Raw genomic sequence first — 19,954 nt, forward strand, 5'->3', positions numbered from 1 at the left:
TGATGGAAATTTATTTATTCAAGGAAGATGCATGCAAAACCAATTCCTGGCAGAACACTCACACACAGTTTCATGAGTGCATTGAAAAAATACATTTCTGAAATAAATTCCTATGCAGAATGAAGCACAGAACTAAAAATAATAAAGACCTCCTCCTCTTGTTGGACTCTGGTTGTCATCACAACTCATCTTTTGTAAATTGTCCTCAAATGTTGTTATTTAGCAGCTAGAAATGGACATCTATAGATTTGTATAGTATCGATGACGGTTCTGAAAATCTCTATATGCATATTTTGCATCTTGTTTACTGTGAGGCACTCTGCCAAATGGTTCGTGATCATTGAAACAGGAGTCAAAGACTTCATCCACGGCTTTCTCGGCTACCTCTTTGCTGACTTTTCTAACAGCCAAGATGGAGCGAACAGCTCTGTCTCGTACACAGATCTGGAAAAAGAGAGAAAAAAACACAGGGTCATGTAACAAGCTGTGAAACCTCAATGTATTTACATCTATCAGTGCCCATAATTACAAACCACAGGAACATTTCAAGAGGATTGCTTGCTGCGATTGTTCACAAATATACTAACTCAAGCCAAATGGACTTGTTTCCATTTTCAATATACGCTATAACCTTGGGAACATACCAAGATGCTCAGCTTGACAGCCAGTATCAAATTGTTTATGGTAGATATTTAGTAGCTATGAGTCAATCCTTGGAGAACAGCTGCCTTGATTGGTGCAGCAGCTGATGGGAACAATCTGCATCCGACTTGGACAAAAATGAACCAACATTTCATTATACCCAACTGAGCTCTCATTTGCTGAACCTCAGATACAGAATCACCCAACTATATTAATTCAAGGAATGCTGACCTGATGCAGCCAGTTGCTGAAACAAAGCTAAGACAAACGTTAGCATTTATCAGAACATTTGATTAGAACCACACTGAAATAAGAAAATGTTCCACTTGCCCAGTAAACAGCTGTTCCAGGCAAGGCAACAAACAGCAAGATCTACCCTTCCAGCCATCACATCTGTGTTGTTGCCATCTAAAATGAGCTCCTTAAGACTGAGGCACGAAATTTGCAATAGCAATTACTTACTTTACTTATCACAATTATACTCTACTTTTTGCCCCAATGGAGACCCAAGGTAACCTATACAGTTCTCCTCTCCTCCACTTTATCCCTGTGAGATAGGTTAGGCTGAGAGTGTGTAACTGGCCTAAGGTAAGCTTCCATAGCAGACTCAGAATTTGAACTTGGGACTTCCAGATCCTTGTCTAACACTTAAACCACCACATCACATAGGATATCCACATACTTCCCTTAGTGCAGAAAAATTGGCAGCTGCTTCACCTGGGCCCTTCTGTTGTTACAAAAGGGTTAAGACACAGCTTTTCTAGTATTCTAGCATTCATTTCAACTAGAAAATGGGCAGTAGGTTAGTGCTCCTTACAGTGAAATAGGAGATGGTGTATGAACAGGCAGGGTGGCAGGGGAAGAAAAATTAACAAAAAGGAAAAGCAATTCTGGTTGTGATGCAGGATTTCTTTTGCAAAAGCTGGAATGCCTCAATATGTACCAAATTCATTTGGTGTGTTTGAACAACTGAAGTTGCACCCTACTGTGTTATTGTGTACTCGTGTGCACACACATACATGGGCTCACACACACAAAGAATGGCTGAGATGCTGCAAAAGAGCAAAGAACAGAAAGGTTTCTGACAGGGTGGCAAGCTGGTATCACCGCAAGAGACAATCTTCTCTCAGTCTTACTGTACCTTTTATCTCTCAGCAGTTCCCCTTCTATCAGAGAATTGGAGCCTCAGAATCACTGGGACAGCCCAGCCCAGCCCAGTGTAAGACAACATGTAAATGGGAACTCCCTTTTCTCTCAGGGATCAATTCCAACTTACTTGATGGTGTTGCTTCAAGCCAAATTTAAACCGGGACATTTCATTCATGAGTGAGCAGTCTCCACTGAGATTAGCAGCTCGAATCTAGGAGGAAAAAAATAGCAGCACAGGAAAATATTTTTAGAGACCTTCCAACATAATTACCTATATTTTAAGTATTCTCTGGACAAGAAACCACTAATCAATAGACTGAACCAAAGAACATTCTTTTTAATAGGCCTCCGTGCTTCCCTAAATCTACCTCGTTTCATAACTACTTGAAGCTACAGAACTTGGGGAGGTGACAAAGAGAAATCTATCTGTGGGAAGGCCAAAATTAACTGGACCTGATTGGTTATTCACACAAAAACTTTCAGTAACATTCCATGGTTGTTTCTCCAGCACTGGTGAAAGGTTAGCTTCATGATTTATTTAGCATTTCTTTGCCACTTCTGTAGGAACCTGCCCACCTTAACAGAGCATTGCATTCCTTGTTCTTCATCAGTGTCAAACTGGTCACAGTCACCTCAGCCATTGCCCTACAGTGCACAATAACAATCCCACTTTGTTTAACAAAATGGGTCTTTAATTCCATCAAATGACTAATCCTCCAGAGCACTGGTTCCAAGTAAAAGTGGTTAAAACTCCATCAGTTTAAGGTGTTAGGAATTAACACATGAAACTGAAGGATTATTTATTTAATTATTAACATGTTTAAGTGAGTTGCTTGGGAAATATTATTGTTTGGCCTTAACCTATGCTTGGGGATTAACCCCTGCCCCCCACACCTTTTAATTGGGATGGGAGAAGAAAAAGACATTAAGGATTCAGTTCAGACGATCCTACAAACTATAGTCAGAACATCAAATACGTGCTGCTGACACCCTTCTCGTTAGTTGATTCCATCTTAATTAGGAGTCATCATGACTCCTACATCATTAGTTGTATTTTTCCCTGTATTGGTTATATATGAATTCCATTTGGTTTGGTTGTGATGGGTTTTCCAGGCTGTGTGGCCGTGGTCTGGTGGATCTTGTTCCTAACATTTCCCTGCATCTGTGGCTGGCATCTTCAGAGTGTAACAGACTGCCCTCTGTGATACACCTCTGAAGATGCCAGCCACAGATGCAGGCGAAACGTTAGGAACAAGATCTACCAGACCACGGCTACACAGCCCAGAAAACCCACCATAACCAGTTGAATCCGGCCATGAAAGCCTTCAACAATATATTACATTTGGTTTGATTATCTTGCCATTAATTTTTATAAAAAACCTGCATATTTTCCCAATTTTGAATGTCAGAATGGTTCAATCAACATGGCCCATTTTAACAAATACATTGAAAGTGGTTCATTTTGTTTTACACTAAATATGTAATATAAATGCCATTTTTAAAAAAATTGTAAATAGCAAACCTGTACTGTTTTTTTATTCTATATCTCCCACCTCTCTCACTAGGAATGGCAAGTCACTCCAATGTCACCATTAGTCTGTATTTTAGTCATCAGAACTAGAATTCAGGCCCTTACCGCACGGGGCCAAAACAGCAGCCCAGGGACGGAAAAACACCGGTCCCTGGGGTGCTGTTCGCACAGGCGCCGCTGCTGCAATGCAGCAGCGCCGTCTTGTGCAGCCCCGAGCAGTGCGAAGGCGCCGCTTTCCACCTCCCTTCCCGAGGGAGGTTTTTGGAAAGCATCGCCATCGCGTTGGTGTGGTGTGAACAGCATCGCGCTGTAGACGCCGCTTTCCCGTCCCCCCCCCACTCACCTCGTTCTCCAGTGTCAGTCTGGAGGGCTTCTGAGACCCGCCCACGCTGCCCTCCGCCCCTGGAGGTCAAAGGGCAGCATGGGCAGGTCCCTGCAGCCCTCCAGACTGACACTGCGCCGGCCTCTTCTGCGCCGGCCTCTTCTGCGCCGGCCTCTGCGGTGGCTGCTCGCATGCTCCCATGCAAACGACGCCCTCCCCTCCACCGGCATAATTTCTGCCGGTGGAGAGGCACCCTTTCCGCCATGCGGAAAGGGCCTCAGATTGTACAACTAGGAACCTGCAAGACTCAAGGGAGAAGTATCACCTACTCCCCCTTGCTGGTTAAGCTGACTGCACATCTGATACCAACAGACTCCCTGATTCACAAGGGTGTTGGTGGTGAGGCAGCTCCAGCTCCCCTCACTTACCTTCCAACTGCAGCATTGTTACCTCCTTCTGCATGATTCATAGTGTTGAAGCTCCCGCTTTCAAATAAATCCCATGGTTTAGCTGAATAGCTTTAGATCCTTTTGCTAGACAGGCATGTACATTTTTTATATTTGTAAGATAACAAAATTTGCCACATAAGACAACTTGCCCTTTTTATTTTTGAAAATTCACTATATTAATAGAACTTCTTATAGAGACTTTTAAATTAACTGCAGAGTTAATGAACCTTGAAAAATTAAGCTTGTGTTGGATAAATCTTCTATTCTATGCCCATGGGTCAATGTAGGGAAGTCTGTGCAGACTTGAACCAGCTTCTTCATTCCTTCTACAGTTTTTGTCTATATCTCAAAGGACAGATGATATCACATCTTCGAGGCATACCAGGATTTCCTAAGTCAGTCCACGTACACAGTTATCCCTAAAGCACATTCACTGTACAAAAAGCTTAGTATTACGTCTAAGTGAAGGGCAGACACCAGATACAATATTTACTGGAGCATCCTGCAGTTAATATATAAGCTTGATCAGCTTACCAAACAAAGGGCAGTCAACCCGCAAATCTATATACACATATGCATGCATGCAGAAATGTGCATTTGCACACACAAAATTAACCAGGCTTCAAATTTTAATCCAAAAAAGGAACTGCATATCAAAACTTTAGAGAAGCACTGTTCAGCCATCTTACAAAGATATTGTCCCCTTTTCTGAATGGTGCATCACCGTGTTTAATTTATTTACATATACAGGGCCATAATCTATCAGCTTTTTTGCTGGTGAAAGAAGGAGGTGTCCTTTCAGATGGAAAAAAAGCCAAATGGAATGGATGCTTCATTGAGAAGAGTCAGGCAATATTGAATGGAAAAACTGGCCAGATGCAACCCATTTGATTTATTCTGCTAAACACATATCAATCAATAAAATTAGGCATAAAAACTCATATTTATCATCTGCATTTTTAGTTCCCTAACCACAACCCTTAAAAACAGCTCCTTCGTAAAATAAAAATACTACGGAACTCAAAAAGATGTATGGCTTTATGATTTGCTTGCTTTCCCATGTCCTGCTTTGTATCTTTTTCACCCTTTTGAAATGGTGATTGCTTGATTTTTATTTACAGTTTGAATGGAACAAATTCCCAGATTACTTCTGATTGCAAAGACAAAATAAAACCTGTCTCAAGAATGGAGCAAAGAAAATCAACCCTGCTATCCTAAGAACGATGGGAATAGTCCCCATTAAAAATATGGAACTTCCATCTGAGAAAACCTGCTTAGGTTTTCTCTTGAAGTCATAGAGCTGAACTATATTCTGGATTAATTATACATTCCTGCAGCATTATTAAGTATGCATTCCCACAGCATTATTAAGTATGCATTCCTACAGCATTATTAAGTTAGCTCTCTAAATGAGGCCAGTGTTTCAACTTACCTCTGAGCAAGCTAAGTGCTTGACGTTGTTGAACCAGTCCACATGCGCACGACAGTGATCAAATGCATGGATAAGTTCATGTGTAACAACTCTGTTCATGTGCGATTGATAGTGAATGTTGTTTTGACATAGAACAATCTTTAATAAAAACACAAAAACAAATAAACCAAGTAAGTCCAAAGATGTTTTTACCTGACAGTTTTATGTCTATTTGCTTTACAACTCTGAACAATAAAACCTCAACCTTTTCCCTTTCAAATACTGAATAAAATATTTGGGGATGGCCATCATCTGACACTGATTAACTAGATTTACAAAATAAACATTCTGCCTCTCCAAAACTTTGTTTGGTTAAAAAAAACCTATAATAAAAACAGGCATTAAAATATCAGTATATTAAAACTAGTCTGATACCCCCAAAATCATTTAATGTTCTTATTTAGGCCCAACACAGGTAGGCAAAGAGCTGTTTTCGCTCTAACAGCTGAGTGACACAAGCATTGGGGTGGGGGGGAGAGATACATATCTTCTTGATGAAATATGAAAGAGGGGAAAGAAAGAACACTATATTCCAGTTTTCCTACATTTTATGTGAAGGAACAAGAAAGGAAAAGATTGACAGGTTATGGTATAGCCTAACAGAACAAGGTCTCCCCATCTCTTCTTCCTTTCACTCAGGTAATACGGAGTGAACTTGCAAATATGCGTCTCTGTCAAAGGAGAAGCCAGTCTAAGAACCTTTAAATGAGGCACTCCAGCTCTTATGTCCCCTGGCTACACTGAACACACCCAAGGCAAGAAACTACTGCAATGCCTCTTAAGTACAGCACCGTCTGAAATTTGCACCAAGGAGAACATTACAAAAAATATTCTCAAGTGAATACAATCCCAAGCTGTTGTAGCTAGTGTTCCTAGCATTACTGTTTTTATGATGGCTTTTTGTTTGTTTGCTTGCATGTTCTGCCATCAAGTCACAGCTGACTTATGGGAACTCCATAAGGTTTTCAAGGCAAAGATTTTCAAAGGTGGTTTGTCATTGCCTGCTTCCATATCACAACCGTGGTATTCCTTGGAGTTCTTCCATCCAAACACTAGCCAAGGTCAGGACTGAGAGTGTATGACTGGTCTAAGGTCATCCAGCAAGCTTCCATGGCAGAATAGGGATTTGAACGGGACTCACTGGTTCTAGAGAGACAGCCAGTGTGGTGTGGTGGTTAAGGTGTCAGGCTTGGACTTGGGAGTGCCAGGTTTGAATCTCCATTAGTGCCAGGGAAACTTACTGGATGACCTTGGGCACACACACACAGCCCTGACCCTAGTTGGATGTGTGCCCTTAAGAAATACCAGGAGCATTATGCAGAGGCAAGCAATGACAAGCCACCTCTAATTATCTCATCTTGAAAACTCTACAGAGTCACCATAAGTCAGTTGTGACTTGATGCGGGGGGGGGGGGGGGGGGAGGGAGAGAGAGGCCAACACCTTAACCACTACAACACACTGGCTGTCACATTATGACTTGCAGCCAATACAAATGAAATTTACTACTGCTAATTTTTGCATAGGACAACTATTCTGCTAATTTTTGCATAGGACAACAAATCACCTTTCGGAACACTCTATTTTAATGGTATTTCTCTAACATGCGATGGATTATTCCCTCTCTAACCACTCCTTTGATAGAGTGGTTGGAGTACTGGAATAGGACCTGTGAGACCCAGATTTGAATCCCCACTCCTCCATGAAAGCTTTCTGGGTGACCCTGCTCGAGTCACATATTCTCAGCCTAACCTACCTCAAGGGTTGTAATGAGGATAAAATGAAGAAGAGAACAGTATAAGTTGCTTTGTGTCCCTATTGGGGAAAAAAGAAAGGGTATGCATGAATACAAAGCCATTTGTAAGGCGAGTACTGTTTTCAAATATTGGTAACTTTATTATATTCTCTCAACAAACCTACAATATACTTATCAGTTTATAAGAAATCATGAATATAACTGATTCCTTATTAAAATTATGCAGCAACTTTCTTTTGCTAATACAGTAAAGTATAAAATGATTTTTGTCAAGAATACAAGATATTGCTCAATATCCACCTGTGACGTTGAAGAATCAAATCCACCACTAACACATCCATCACAGTCTTCACAGGAAAAGTGTCGATCTTTGAAAACAGTGCTAAGAAATGCAAGCATAGTGATATAAAGTACAAGCATAATTCCCAATTTTACCACAAACTTAAATTCAGTAAATATAAAAAAGCTTGGGTTAAGAACAAACAAAAAGAAAAACCTTACTTACCAGCCAGAACTGTTCATAGCATCAAGTAGCAGTTTAGCATATGGATCTAGAAAAAACAGCAATACAATAATACATATTCCTAAGCAAACCTCTTGTGCAAAAAAATGAAACTACAATGTTTACTGTCATAGTATATCATTTATTCATTTGAAAAGTTACGGTATTCAAACTGGCTGTGATGTTTTCACTGTGTAAATATCCTTGTGTGTTGGTTTAATTCTGTGTTTTATATATAAAAAACATAAAGGTAATTCACTGTGCAAGCAGTGAGTCATTACTGATACATGGAGTGACATCATCTCACAACATTTACAGGTTCTTTGCCATTATCTTCCCCAGTCATCTAATTTTTACCCCCAGCAAGTTGGGTAACTCATTTTACCAACTTTGGAAGGATGGGAAGGCTGAGTCAATTTTGAGACAGCTACCTGAAACTAACTTCCACCAGAATCAAACTCAGGTGTAGATTAAAAAGCAGGCCTGTGGAGTAAGAAAGAAGGAAGTATATGGGTGACTGAAGTGTGTTATAACTGAATGCTAGCTGTACCCGAAGGCATGGAGTTGAATGGATTGTAAAGAGGGAGGGTGAGACAGTGAAGTGTGTGAAGGGACTGGATGAGGTGCTGCAGAATGTTGTGGGAGAAATCTTTGTGGAAGTGATTAGCCTAAGTGGCAAGTGAGTTTTTGTGGCTAGGTTTATTTAAGGAATTTCAGAGAACCTATCTAGAACCATTATACTTATGTACCTATTGGAAACCATTAAGATTATTAAACATATGGAAGCTGTTACAGTGTTATACTTAAATTCTATGTTTAAGAAAATCAACTGTTTTGTTAGGAATAAAGGATCCTCTTTTACCTCAGAGTTATTCCCATGCACTGACTATTCTGTCATTCTACCATATACAACTAACAATGCAATCCTAAAGAAAGTTACACCAGTCTAAACTCATTCATTTCATTGGGTTTAGACAGGACTAACTCTGCTTAGGATCATCTTGTTCTATAGATTCAGCTAAGAATTAAAAGGTGAGAGCTTTTGATGGCAGCAAAAATAAAGAAGGCAACGAGGCAGCTTAACACAAGTCTCTTCAGAACACTACAAAGAAGTACCTTTCAGATGTTCTCTTAGCGGCCTCACAGAAAAGGATTGGAAACCATTACACTGGCTTATAGACATAATGAGATAATGATAACCAATCCAAGATACAGTTTTTATGGGCCTTTAAAAATGTTTCTAACATCCAGCCTGACAAAGAGTTCCAGTGAACTCAAAAGTTGTTGCGCTGTTTTATGTAATTTCTATTGAAATAAACAAAAAGTATTGTGTGGACTGTGATCATGGTTATAAATACTCGCTGATCCGTTGCCTTCTTAGTTATCCACAAGCCTTAGTTATCCACTATCCACAAGCTAATTTTAACAACTGGTTGTTTACGAGCACCATTTTAGCAACTGGTTCTGCCGAAGTGATGCGAACCTGCTGAATCCCACCACTGACCTTAGGGTAGGAAACAGGTTCACTTATCCATGGCCAGGACCTGGGCAGTGATGCTCCCATACCATCCCACTCTCTACAGATAAAATTAAGGATTATGTTTACTTAAGCTATTGTTGCCCACGCCCTACATGATACATTGCCAAAGATTCTAACTTAACAGTTGTACTTTAGCCTGTAATTGACTGGCCCATACTGTCAAAAAGGCAGTTTGCCCAGGAATACCAAGATAAAAGTTCAAATGTCTGCAATGTGTTCTCAACAGCAGCAGTGTGAGAAAGTCACTCCAGGGACTTTGCATTACCTACACCTGGTTCACAAAGGTAGAAGAACAATGTCGCAGAGTGGACCATACCACTTCAGAATGGAAGCTGGAGATTCAGAGAAGCTTTTATTTTTTAACATGAAAAACATTTCTTCATGTTAAAAAATAAAAGCCTCTCTGCCAACAGAAAACTATCATAGAAGGGAGAAGGGAGAAAGTCTTTTCTTTTTTTGCCATCAAATCGAGCTAACTTGTGGCAAGATATTAGGAGGTGTTGGTCATTACTTGCTTCCGCATCATGACCCTGGTATTCCTTGGAGGTCTCCCATCCAAAAAGTAGCCAGTGTCAGGCCTGAGGGGGTTACCCAGCAAGCTTCTATGCTGTGAGCAGGAATTCAAACCTGGGTTTGCCAGGTCCTAGTGCAACAACTTAACCATTACATCACACTGGCTCTCATAGAAAGGCTCTACCATGCTCCTTTCTGCTTGCAGTGATATATTTGCAGGGAGATTTTTAATACAAAGGAGCATGCCAAACCATAATCCTCCAGCTGCATTCTGAAGGCACTCCTACTACCCTTTGTGTTTATTGGCTTCTTCCCTCCAGCACGTGGGAATCGGCCCAGTATATAGACATAAGAACAGTTTTTCCAGAATGCCATCACTCTGTTAAACAAATAATTCCCTCGATAATGTTAAACTATTTATTATATACTTATTATATAATTACTGCACTACTTTTTTCATCATTCCTATTACCCATCTCCTCCCACTTATGACTGTATGACTATAGCCTGTGCTGACATTTTATTTTATTTTATTTTATGATTTTACATTTTATGTTTTCATTACTACTGATTGTTTCCTGATTGCTTACTAGACCTATATGACAATCATTAAGTGCTGTACCTTATGATTAAGTGCTGTACCTTATGATTCTTGACAAATGTATTTTTCTTTTATGTACACTCCGGAGCATATGCACCGGAGACAAATTCCTTGTGTGTCCAATCACACTTGGCCAATAAAGATTCTATTCTATTCTATTCTATTTTATTGTATTGTATGTACTGACCTAGCCATGTATATATTGGCAATATACTCCCCCTTTTCCATTTTCCGGGAGTTAACTTCTCTGCCAAAGGAGCTGAATCCTGAAGAATAATAGTTCCAGATAGTCAAAAAGAAGGTCAGCGACATATCAGGAACCAGTAAATAAGGCTGTGACTAAAACGTGGAGGTAGTTGGATCTTTGTTCTCCCGCTCCTACTCAGACACATTCCAGGAAGCGCTACCTCTGCTTTGCCCTCTTGCCTCCTTCCCCAGGGGAGATGGGCACTTACTGGAGACCAGGGCGATCTTCAACATCACCTGGCATTTGTGGTTGAAGGTGAATAGGCTGTTGTACAGGAAGGACTTCTGCTTCGTTGCCTCACTGCGTCGCCGGTCTGGGAACAGGCCGTACCCGAAATCATCCTCTTCCTTGGTGCTACTACCGCAGCTTCCTGAGTCCGGTGGCTTCTCCGGGGCCATCGGGGAGTCAATCCCACGTATTCAAGTACGGGAAACGGAAGCGTGAAAAAACAAAGTAGAGAAACGCTTATTTCCTTGAGATGTGCCTTCTCGGCTACCGTAACCTGGAAGGCAACTTCTCTACTCCGCCTTATTGTTTCCACCAATCACAAACAAGATTGGAGCTAGCTCTCTCTCTCTCTCTCTCTCTCTCTCTTCCTTCCCTACATAGTATCCGTAACTATGATACCAGGAACGACGGCAATACGCATGCGGGCTGGAGATAATCGCAGAGAACCTAAGAGGAGTTAGAGGGAAGCTTTTAATCTTTGACGGTAACCGGGCTCTTTCTTGCGCGTGGGATTCTGGGAAAGAAAAGGGAAGCGCGGTCTCAGTGGGGTTGGAATCAAGCAGGTCAGGAGAAAAACAATGTCTAGGGACCCTTCGAGTTTGGGTTATTCGCCGCAGGGGAGTCTGAGGTGGTGACTGTAAAAGAGCGGCCTGTAGAGAAGGGGTGTCAAACTCAGTTGCACAGGGGGCCAAAGCTCAAAGCACACTTTAGGTCGGGGCCGAACAGGCTAAACATTTATTGCCAGGCATGAAAAACCCCTCGGCCCCACGGAGAAGGCAGCAGCCTGCTCTGTTGGGCAGAGGGGACTGCAGCAGTGGCCTACCTGGTGCTGCCGGCAGTACCGGGCATGCAACCCCCTCTGCCCCATGGAGAAGGCAGCAGCCTGCTCTGTTGGGCAGAGGGGACTGCGGCGACGGCCTGCCTGGTGCTGCCGCTCTTGCGCCGCGCAAGCTGGCAACACCAGGCTTGCAAACCCTCTTTACCCCACAGAGAAGGCAGCTGTCTGCTCCATTGGGCAGAGAGGGGACTTGCCTGCCTGGTGCTGCCGCTCTCATGCCACATGAACTGGCAATACCAGGCTTGCAAATGCTCTCTTCCCCATGGAAAAGGCAGCTGCCTGCTCCATTGGGCAGAGAAGGGGCAGCGGTGCCAGGCATGCAAACCCCCTCTGCCCCACAGAGAAGGCAGCTGAGCCACCTGCTCCATTGGGCAGAGAGGGGATAGCAGCGGCAGCCTGCCTGGTTCTGCTGCTCTCATGCTGCGCGAGCTGGCGATACTGGGCTTGCAAACACTCTCTTCCCCATAGAGAAGGCACCTGCCTACTCCATTGGGCAGAGAGGGGGTGGCGGCGGCGGCGGCCTTCCCGTTGCCGGCTCTTGTGCTGCATGAGCCGGTTGCACCGGGCATTCAAACCCTCTCTGCCCCACAGAGAAGGCAGCCGCCTGCTCCGTTGGGCAGAGAGGGAACGACAGCAGCAGCCTGACTGGTGCTGCCAGCAGCACTGGGCATGCAACCCCCCTCTGCCCTACGGAGAGCAGCAGCTTCTGTTCATCCCACATGGCAGCCTACCCTGCAGGTATGCACAGAAGTCAGAGCAGGACTCCTCTGGCGCAAAGCTGAATCTGGACCTCCCATCCGCCCCTTCCATACCCAACGCATGACCCAGAGATGGGGCAGCTCTTGCAAAAAAATTCATGCAAAACACCAGGCAAAAAAACACACACCAACTTCTGCCGGCAAAGAGATGCCACTAGACTTGGAGGCGGGGAGTTTGCAAGTTTGGGTGGAGGGAAAGAGGAGGGCTCGGCCTTCTTTTGGCTTGGAGTGCTGTAACTCACGCCCCCTTTTTTGCATGGATTACAGGGCTGGGGGCGTGCGTTTGCAATGGGTCAGCTCTCTTGCAAGGAGAGGAGATTATTTTCCTTCCCCTTTTGGGTCTGCAACTTTAGGGAGGGGTGAGCATTACTTACAAAGGATTGCAAAGTTTGCATGCAATACAATTCCCTGGGCGGGAATCTCTCATCCAGGCAGGCCTTTTGCAAATGCGGGGTTAAAAACAAAAAGCTGCAGAACAAAATGGAAACTGGAGGCAGCTGATGCTCAAGTTGCAGCCCCAGAGGTTCAGTTGGAACTGCTCTTCGAGTGCCAAGAAACCCCTGCTAATAAATACGAGTGTCCCGTGTGATTCTCTCTGCAGTCCCCAGAGCAGGTTTGCTGCCAGAGAAGCCCCAAAGGACAGCAGCTGGGACCCAAGGGAGGGGCAGCTGGGCCCAAAATGGAGCCAGAGCAGCTCGGGGTGGGGAAGCCCGCCCAGCCCGTCCACTACCCCCCACGCCTGGCCTGCCTGCTTAGTGCTTACCAGTTGAGTTGCTTCCTCCTTCGTCCCTCACTGCAGGGTGCAAGCTTCAGGCTCCTGCTGTTGGTTTGGGTGGGTACAAGAGGCTCCCTTGGCTGCAGCCTTTCCCTGACTGCTCTTCCCCAGGTCCCGTGCACGAGATCCCGTCTTTCGCTGTTGTCTTGGAAGCCTTGTATGTATATATATTAGTTTTATTAGAAAATTGGGTATTAGCTAATAATAAAGTAATGTCTTGATAGCAGGACCTATAGTAAGAGCAGTTTCCTTCTTGTTTACTGCCACTCTGCATATTTGTCTGTGGGTATCATAGGGCATCTGACCTATGGGTGCTTGTTTTCAACTATATCCATATTAAAGGATATTGAAGCATGATTGGCCTTTCTTGGCCTTGGCAATAAGTAGGAAATTGCGAATCTCCTGCACATAAAGGGTACTTGAGGAATGGAAAATATTCAGAAAGGCCATGTATTAGACTCTTCCTCATCCAGGATAAGAGATAAGAACATTAGCCAAAACACCATTTATGAAACCTTGCAGCAGAAGGTTTCAGCTTTGCTGGAATGTTGCCCTAGATCTCATCAGCATGGCACCCCTAGAACCCTCTTTGAATATAATTTTCAGATCATGGGGTATTTGAAATCACCTATTATCCTATGTAAAAGGTTGGTTGTTAGTGATATAATCAATGATGTTTTTGTGATTGACAGATATTTGCCTATATAACCTCTAAACTTTGACTGTAATTTTGCTTCTAATTTTGGTTAGTTGCTCCTGGCCCAGATTGCATTCACCCAAGAGTTCTTAAAGAGCTCAAGCATGAAATTGCTGATCTTCTCACTTTAATATGCAACTTATCCCTGAAATCAGGTTCCATCCCTGAAGACTGGAAGATGGCCAATGTCACACCAATCTTTAAGAAAGGGTTTAGGGGGGACCCGGGAAATTACAGGCCAGTCAGTTTGACATCTGTTCCTGGCAAATTAGTAGAATCTATCATTAAAGATAAAGTTATAAAACATGTAGAAAAGCAAGACCTGCTGAGAAAGAGTCAGCATGGCTTTTGCAGAGGCAAATCCTGTCTTACAAACTTACTAGAGTTCTTTGAGGGTGTAAACGGGCATGTGAATAAGGGGGAACCAGTGGAAATTGCAAAGGAGCAGCAGTGGCGTAGTGGCTAAGAGCAGGTGCACTCTGATCTGGAGGAACCAGGTTTGATTCCCAGCTCTGCCGCTTGAGTTGTGGAGGCTTATCTGGGGAATTCAGATTAGCCTGTGCACTCCCACACATGCCAGCTGGGTGACCTTGGGCTAGTCACAGTTCTTCGGAGCTCTCTCAGCCCCACCCACCTCACAGGGTGTTTGTTGTGAGGGGGAAAAGGCAAGGAGATTGTAAGCCCCTTTGAGTCTCCTACAGGAGAGAAAGGAGGGATATAAATCCAAACTTTTCTTCTTCTTCTTCTTCTTCTTCTTCTTCTTCTTCTTCTTCTTCTTCTTCTTCTTCTTCTTCTTCATTGTCTACTTGGATTTCCAAAAGGCTTTTGACAAAGCTCCAAGACTATTGAGAAAACTCAGCAATCAAGGAATAAGAGGGGAAGTCCTCCTATGGATTAAAAACTGGTTGAGAAACAGGAAGCAAAGAGTGGGTGTAAATGAGAAATTCTCACAATGGAGAGATGTAAGGAGTGGTGTCCCCCAAGGATCCGTTTTGGGACCGGTGCTCTTTCACCTATTCATAAACGACCTGGAAGTAGGGGTGGGTAGCGTGGTGGCCAAGTTTGCAGATGATACCAAATTATGTAGTGTGGTGAGAACCGCAAAGAGCTCCAAGCGGACCTTGATAAATTAGGTGATTGGGCTAAGAAATGGCAAATGCAGTTCAATGTAGCAAAATGTAAAGTGATGCACATAGGGGCAAAAAATCCAAACTTCACATACACGCTACAAGGGTCAGTGCTATCAGTCACAGACCAGGAAAGGGATTTGGGCGTCTTAGTTGATAGTTCCATGGGAATGTCAACTCAATGCATGGCTGCTGTGAAAAAGGCAAACTCTATGCTGGAGATCATTAAGAAAGGAATTGATAATAAAACTGCAAGGATTGTCTTGCCCTTATATAAAGCAGTGGTGCGACCGCACTTGGAGTACTGTGTCCAGTTCTGGTCGCCACATCTCAAAAAAGATATTGAAGAGATAGAAAAAGTGCAGAGAAGGGCAACGAGGATGATTGAGGGACTGGAGCACCTTCCTTATGAGGAGAGGCTGCAGCGTTTGGGACTCTTTAGTTTGGAGAGGAGACGTCTGAGGGGGGATATGATTGAAGTCTACAAAATTATGCATGGGGTAGAAAATATTCACAGAGAGAAATTTTTCTCTCTTTCTCACAATACTAGAACCAGGGGGCATCCATTGAAAATGCTGGGGGGAAGAATTAGGACTAATAAAAGGAAACACTTCTTCACGCAACGTGTGATTGGTGTTTGGAATATGCTTCCACAGGAGGTGGTGATGGCCACTAACCTGGATAGCTTTAAAAGGGGCTTGGACATATTTATGGAGGAGAAGTTGATTTATGGCTACCAATCTTGATCCTCTTTGATCTGAGATTGCAAATGCCTTAACAGTCCAGGTGCTCGGGAGGCCAGAAGACCATTGCTTTCACATCCTGCATGTGAGCTCCCAAAGGCACCTGGTGGGCCACTGCGAGTAGCAGAGAGCTGGACTAGATGGACTCTGGTCTGATCCAGCTGGCTTGTTCTTATGTTCTTATGTTCATCTGCAGTTCAAAATAAATGTATTTTTCTACCTCTCACTCTTGACGTTGGAGTGATTGGGCTTTGTGTAGCATCAGATCCCAAGCCTGGACCTTCAAATTAGTGGAATATCCTGGTAATGCAGTCTTGTTGAGAGTTACTTCAGTCCAAGCTGATTGTTTGCAGTGGGCATAGACTAGACTAATTCTGAATAGGGTTTCACCGTAAGAAAAGTCACAACAGCCTTGGTGGTCTATGGGAGGAAAAAAATACCCTCCAAAACACAGCAGTAGAACAATATTGTTCTTATAACGGAGTCTTGACTGTATAAGGAAGTTTGTATGTGGTAGCATCCACACTGGAGTGGACTTGGTGAGATCATTATTCCCAGGCATCATCCCTTAATTGGCCATTTTTCAGATTGACTCTTGTTTTGGTCCAGTATTTCCTAAACCTGGTTTGATGAGATTTTATTGGATTGCAGTGTCCTTGCATGCTGGATAGCCAGGAAGATGTGTATTTTTTAAGGTCTCACACATGCTATTTTTCTTTTCTCGGCCCCCATTGTACCACTGGAAGGCTCTCCCTCCTGTCCAATTTGGTAGTTGCTAGATTGTTATGACAGTTTTGTACTACAGCAATCTATTGCTATTATCCATTAGCTTATCTGTGTTCCCATCTTATTTTTTTTCCAAATGAAGGTCTTTAGCCTTTTTCTTTTCCTCTCTCCTTAATGAAGTGTTTCTCAAATGTTTGGTAGCCTGGATTTTCCTTATCACGTAAAGTAACCAGATGACTTCACCAAGTAAAGCACTGGAGCTACAGCTGCAAGTACGGCAAAATGCAGAAGAGCTACAAGATTTTGTGAAAGACTTAGAAAGCTGGGAAAAGGATATTAAAGAAAAGGATTTAGATTTAAGGAGGCAAACTGGTGCCCTAGAAAAGGTAAATGCCCTGCTATAAGAGTAAGATACGTGAATGTTAAAATACAACCTGTATTGCTTCATTTGATCTCAAATGAACTACAATCTGCTTTTAATGCAGTGACAGAAATGTTCTATATAAGTGCTTCAGATAAATAAACCACAAAATTGATTTAATTACAGCAGCTTGCATTTAGTATTACAGTTCACCCATACATTGTATCCAAGGTTGAAACTACTGAGATATAATGTCTTTTAGAAAGGAAAGTACACCCAGTGGCTTATGGAAGCTCAAGGAAGTTGTGCATTGGCAATAGTGATTTTGGTTGATGGCAGTCTAAGCAATAATGCTGACAACAGATAGTAACTGATAGTGTGGTGTCATATATACGGGTTATACACATGAAATACTGGGTTCAAATAACTATTCTTCTGTGAAGTTCACTGGGTGTCCTTGGGTAAGTCACACTTTCTCAGCCTCCTGTATAGGCTGTGACAATAAAATGGATGTAGTGGATTATGTATGTCACTCTTGAAATACTTGAAAAATGGGACCTTAACTAAAAATATTTGTGCTAAATCACTTCTATTACTGACTTGAAAGTAGGAAAAAACCCTCGGTTTTTCTTACCAGGTGTGATTCAAACCTTTGTAATTCAGAATCCATTTATGAATATAGATAGATCCAAACTAAATTGATATTTTCTGCTGAAAACTCCCTCATGTCATTCTGCAGTGTCCCCTACACTCCAGGAGCATCATTTTGTTAAAGTGGGAAAGCAGGAAAGTTCAATTCTGCCATTGAGAACCCACGGCAATTTTCTTGAAAATCACCAAGCAGGGATATTCATGTTCTTTATTCTGTGAGGTTGATTCTGATGTCAATCTACATGCGCACTGGTTCCTGCTGGATGCATCTCTGTGTAGATAGGAATGTATATCCTCAGCTGGAGCAAATATGCAAAGTCTAATAGCGAACAACAAAGTGCATTGGCCAGTGCTGATTTTGTGCTGACAGGCTACTTTTATTACTTTTATAACTCTATATTTATAACTCTAAATTATTAAATGTTGTGTGAAAGTGAACTGCCTCATCTTCCTCAATTTAGGATTTACCTCCAATTCGAAATGAAACATATAAGAAAAAGAAGAGGAAGAAGATTAAGGCAGTCTCTAAAAAAACCACTGAAGAAAATCAAAAGAATAAAATAAAATCTTATGATTATGAAGCATGGGAAAAGCTTGATGTGGTGAGTTAACCTGTTCATACATTACAGCAATTTTGTTTTGTGAGGTTTGGACACATATTGTTAAACTTATTATTGATTTGGTTTTACTATTAGAAATACTTAGATAAATAATTATGAAATTGTTTTCAAGGTGAACTATCTACAGTTTAATAGGTTAATCATTCATATTTGAACAACTTTTTTCTTTTGAAAAGAGAAAAATAATCATTACCTTAATATCAATGTAAATAGTTTTATTTAACCAAGACAACAACATTATAGCATATGTATTGTATTTTCTTAAACATCCATGTTTGTTAACTGATATGGTTAAGCAAAATATATTTTTAAAAACTTAGACTATCAGGCATGAAAAACTTAAAATACTGTCTTCTGTATCTCACTCATCTTCATCCTCATTTTCTTGTTTGTTCAAATATGTAAAAGAAAACAAGCTTTCTTTATCAGTCCCCAACAATTTCTCAGTTCGAAATGAATCAGTCCAAAGGAAGAGAATATTTTTTCTATGCCAGCAGAAGAAGCTACTGCTGTTGAAAGTCTTTTGATAACATGTTACTAGTATTCTAATAACACAGTGATTGTTAATATCTATGCTGCTTAATTTGTAATAGTTCTTAACTTCTAAGAGTTTCTAAATGTGCTTCATTTCAGGATAAGATCCTCGAAGAACTAGATAAGCAAGACAGTACCCATGATTCAGTGTCTCTAGAGTCAGATTCTGAAGAAGATGGAATTCATGTAGATACAGAAAAGGCACTTGCTGAGAAAGAAAAGGTTGTTGCCTTGTTTTAAAATGAAGGGCACCTAACTCTTGATACCCACCCTCACCCTCAATCTTTTAGATGAATTTGAATTATCGTAATTTTATTTTGAAAAAACTGGCTAGTTCAGTGTGAGATTTCAAAAGTGATTCTTACTTATCTAAAATTGAAAGGGGGAAATCCAGATTTTATTTACATATCCTGCCTTCACACCACAAAGTGGGGTTCATTGCGGCTAACACCAATCAATTAAGTACATTTCACAATGTACTTTCACATTTTACAATAAAAATACAGTAACAATTTAAAAACACTGTAAATAAATATATTAAATTGCAATTTAAAACTTTGTAAGCCAGCAACCTGACAGCTTGGTTTTCTCTCTGAGAGCATTGTTTTTTGCACCCTCAAAGAAGCCCTTATAATGCATTAAAACTAATGAAGTGTCCACAGTTTATGATACAGCTTGGAAAAGGTACTGGTCTTCAAAGTAAAATAAGTTCCCATGGTATAATGAAGCTTCCATTTTTTGTACCATAAGCTGTGTTAAAATTATTTAGCACCACCACTCAGTTGTGAAATACTTTTTCTTGAGGGCTTACAAAAACTGTTTGTATGAGAGTGGGTATCTGTTTGTTCTTAATTAAGAAATACTTTAATGTCATCACTTACCCAAGCTGGACTTCAAACATTCAGGCCTCCCAAATTGTTAATGCCGATAGGTTTTATTGTCTGTGGCAGATTTGCTGTATTATATTGCATGATGTTCTTACAGTTGCATATAAGATGTCAAAACTCAATGTTCTGAAAATCTTATTAGAATACAGAAAACCATGGTAAACATATGTGTGTGCATACATACATTTATTTATTTATTATATTTCTACTCTGCCCTACCCCCCAAAAGGCTCAGGGCAGCTTACAATGGCATAAAGCCTAAACTCATACATAAAATTCATAAAAACC

At 41.7% G+C, this 19,954-nt stretch overlaps 2 protein-coding genes across 9 annotated transcripts in view; one reads left to right on the plus strand and one right to left on the minus strand.

Annotated features, from left to right (window-relative positions):
* Positions 1-11,363, minus strand: ATP23 (ATP23 metallopeptidase and ATP synthase assembly factor homolog). Of its 5 annotated transcripts, none has more exons than XM_048499805.1 (6): positions 10,930-11,363; positions 7,824-7,869; positions 7,619-7,700; positions 5,526-5,663; positions 1,919-2,002; positions 1-444 (listed from the first exon to the last, which is right to left on the minus strand). In XM_048499805.1, the coding sequence occupies exons 1-6, from the start codon at positions 11,117-11,119 to the stop codon at positions 241-243; spliced, it is 744 nt and encodes a 247-aa protein (XP_048355762.1). In that variant the 5' UTR covers positions 11,120-11,363; the 3' UTR covers positions 1-240. The 5 variants fall into 5 exon arrangements, with proteins under 5 accessions (XP_048355762.1, XP_048355763.1, XP_048355764.1 ...); XM_048499806.1 differs by having other exon boundaries at positions 10,958-11,090; XM_048499807.1 differs by lacking the exon at positions 10,930-11,363 and adding an exon at positions 7,319-7,377.
* The window catches only part of RPAP3 (RNA polymerase II associated protein 3), a 27,316-nt gene continuing 18,621 nt past the window's right edge, over positions 11,260-19,954 (plus strand). Inside the window, exons 1-4 of one of the 4 annotated variants that reach the window (XM_048499803.1) lie at positions 11,260-11,512; positions 16,794-16,999; positions 18,087-18,227; positions 18,879-19,001. In XM_048499803.1, coding sequence (XP_048355760.1) covers positions 16,847-16,999; positions 18,087-18,227; positions 18,879-19,001 — 417 coding nt within the window. In that variant the 5' untranslated portion in view covers positions 11,260-11,512; positions 16,794-16,846. The remainder of the gene's footprint in view (positions 11,513-16,793; positions 17,000-18,086; positions 18,228-18,878; positions 19,002-19,954) is intronic. The other 3 variants (XM_048499804.1, XM_048499801.1, XM_048499800.1) reach the window with 3 other exon arrangements.

Source organism: Sphaerodactylus townsendi, linkage group LG06, assembly GCF_021028975.2.
Source record: "Sphaerodactylus townsendi isolate TG3544 linkage group LG06, MPM_Stown_v2.3, whole genome shotgun sequence".
NCBI lineage: Eukaryota > Metazoa > Chordata > Lepidosauria > Squamata > Sphaerodactylidae > Sphaerodactylus > Sphaerodactylus townsendi.

What these genes read in the sequence shown, in the direction of transcription:
- ATP23 (XM_048499805.1), bottom strand. Translation starts at nt 11,119, where the DNA reads ATGGCCCCGGAGAAGCCACCGGACTCAGGAAGCTGCGGTAGTAGCACC. An exon ending in GAAGATCGCCCTGGTCTCCA is followed by an intron (nt 7,870 to 10,929) that starts GTAAGTGCCCAT and finishes TGTTTTTTCTAG; the next exon opens with ATCCATATGCTAAACTGCTA. An exon ending in TTGATTCTTCAACGTCACAG is followed by an intron (nt 5,664 to 7,618) that starts GTGGATATTGAG and finishes TTTTTATTAAAG; the next exon opens with ATTGTTCTATGTCAAAACAA.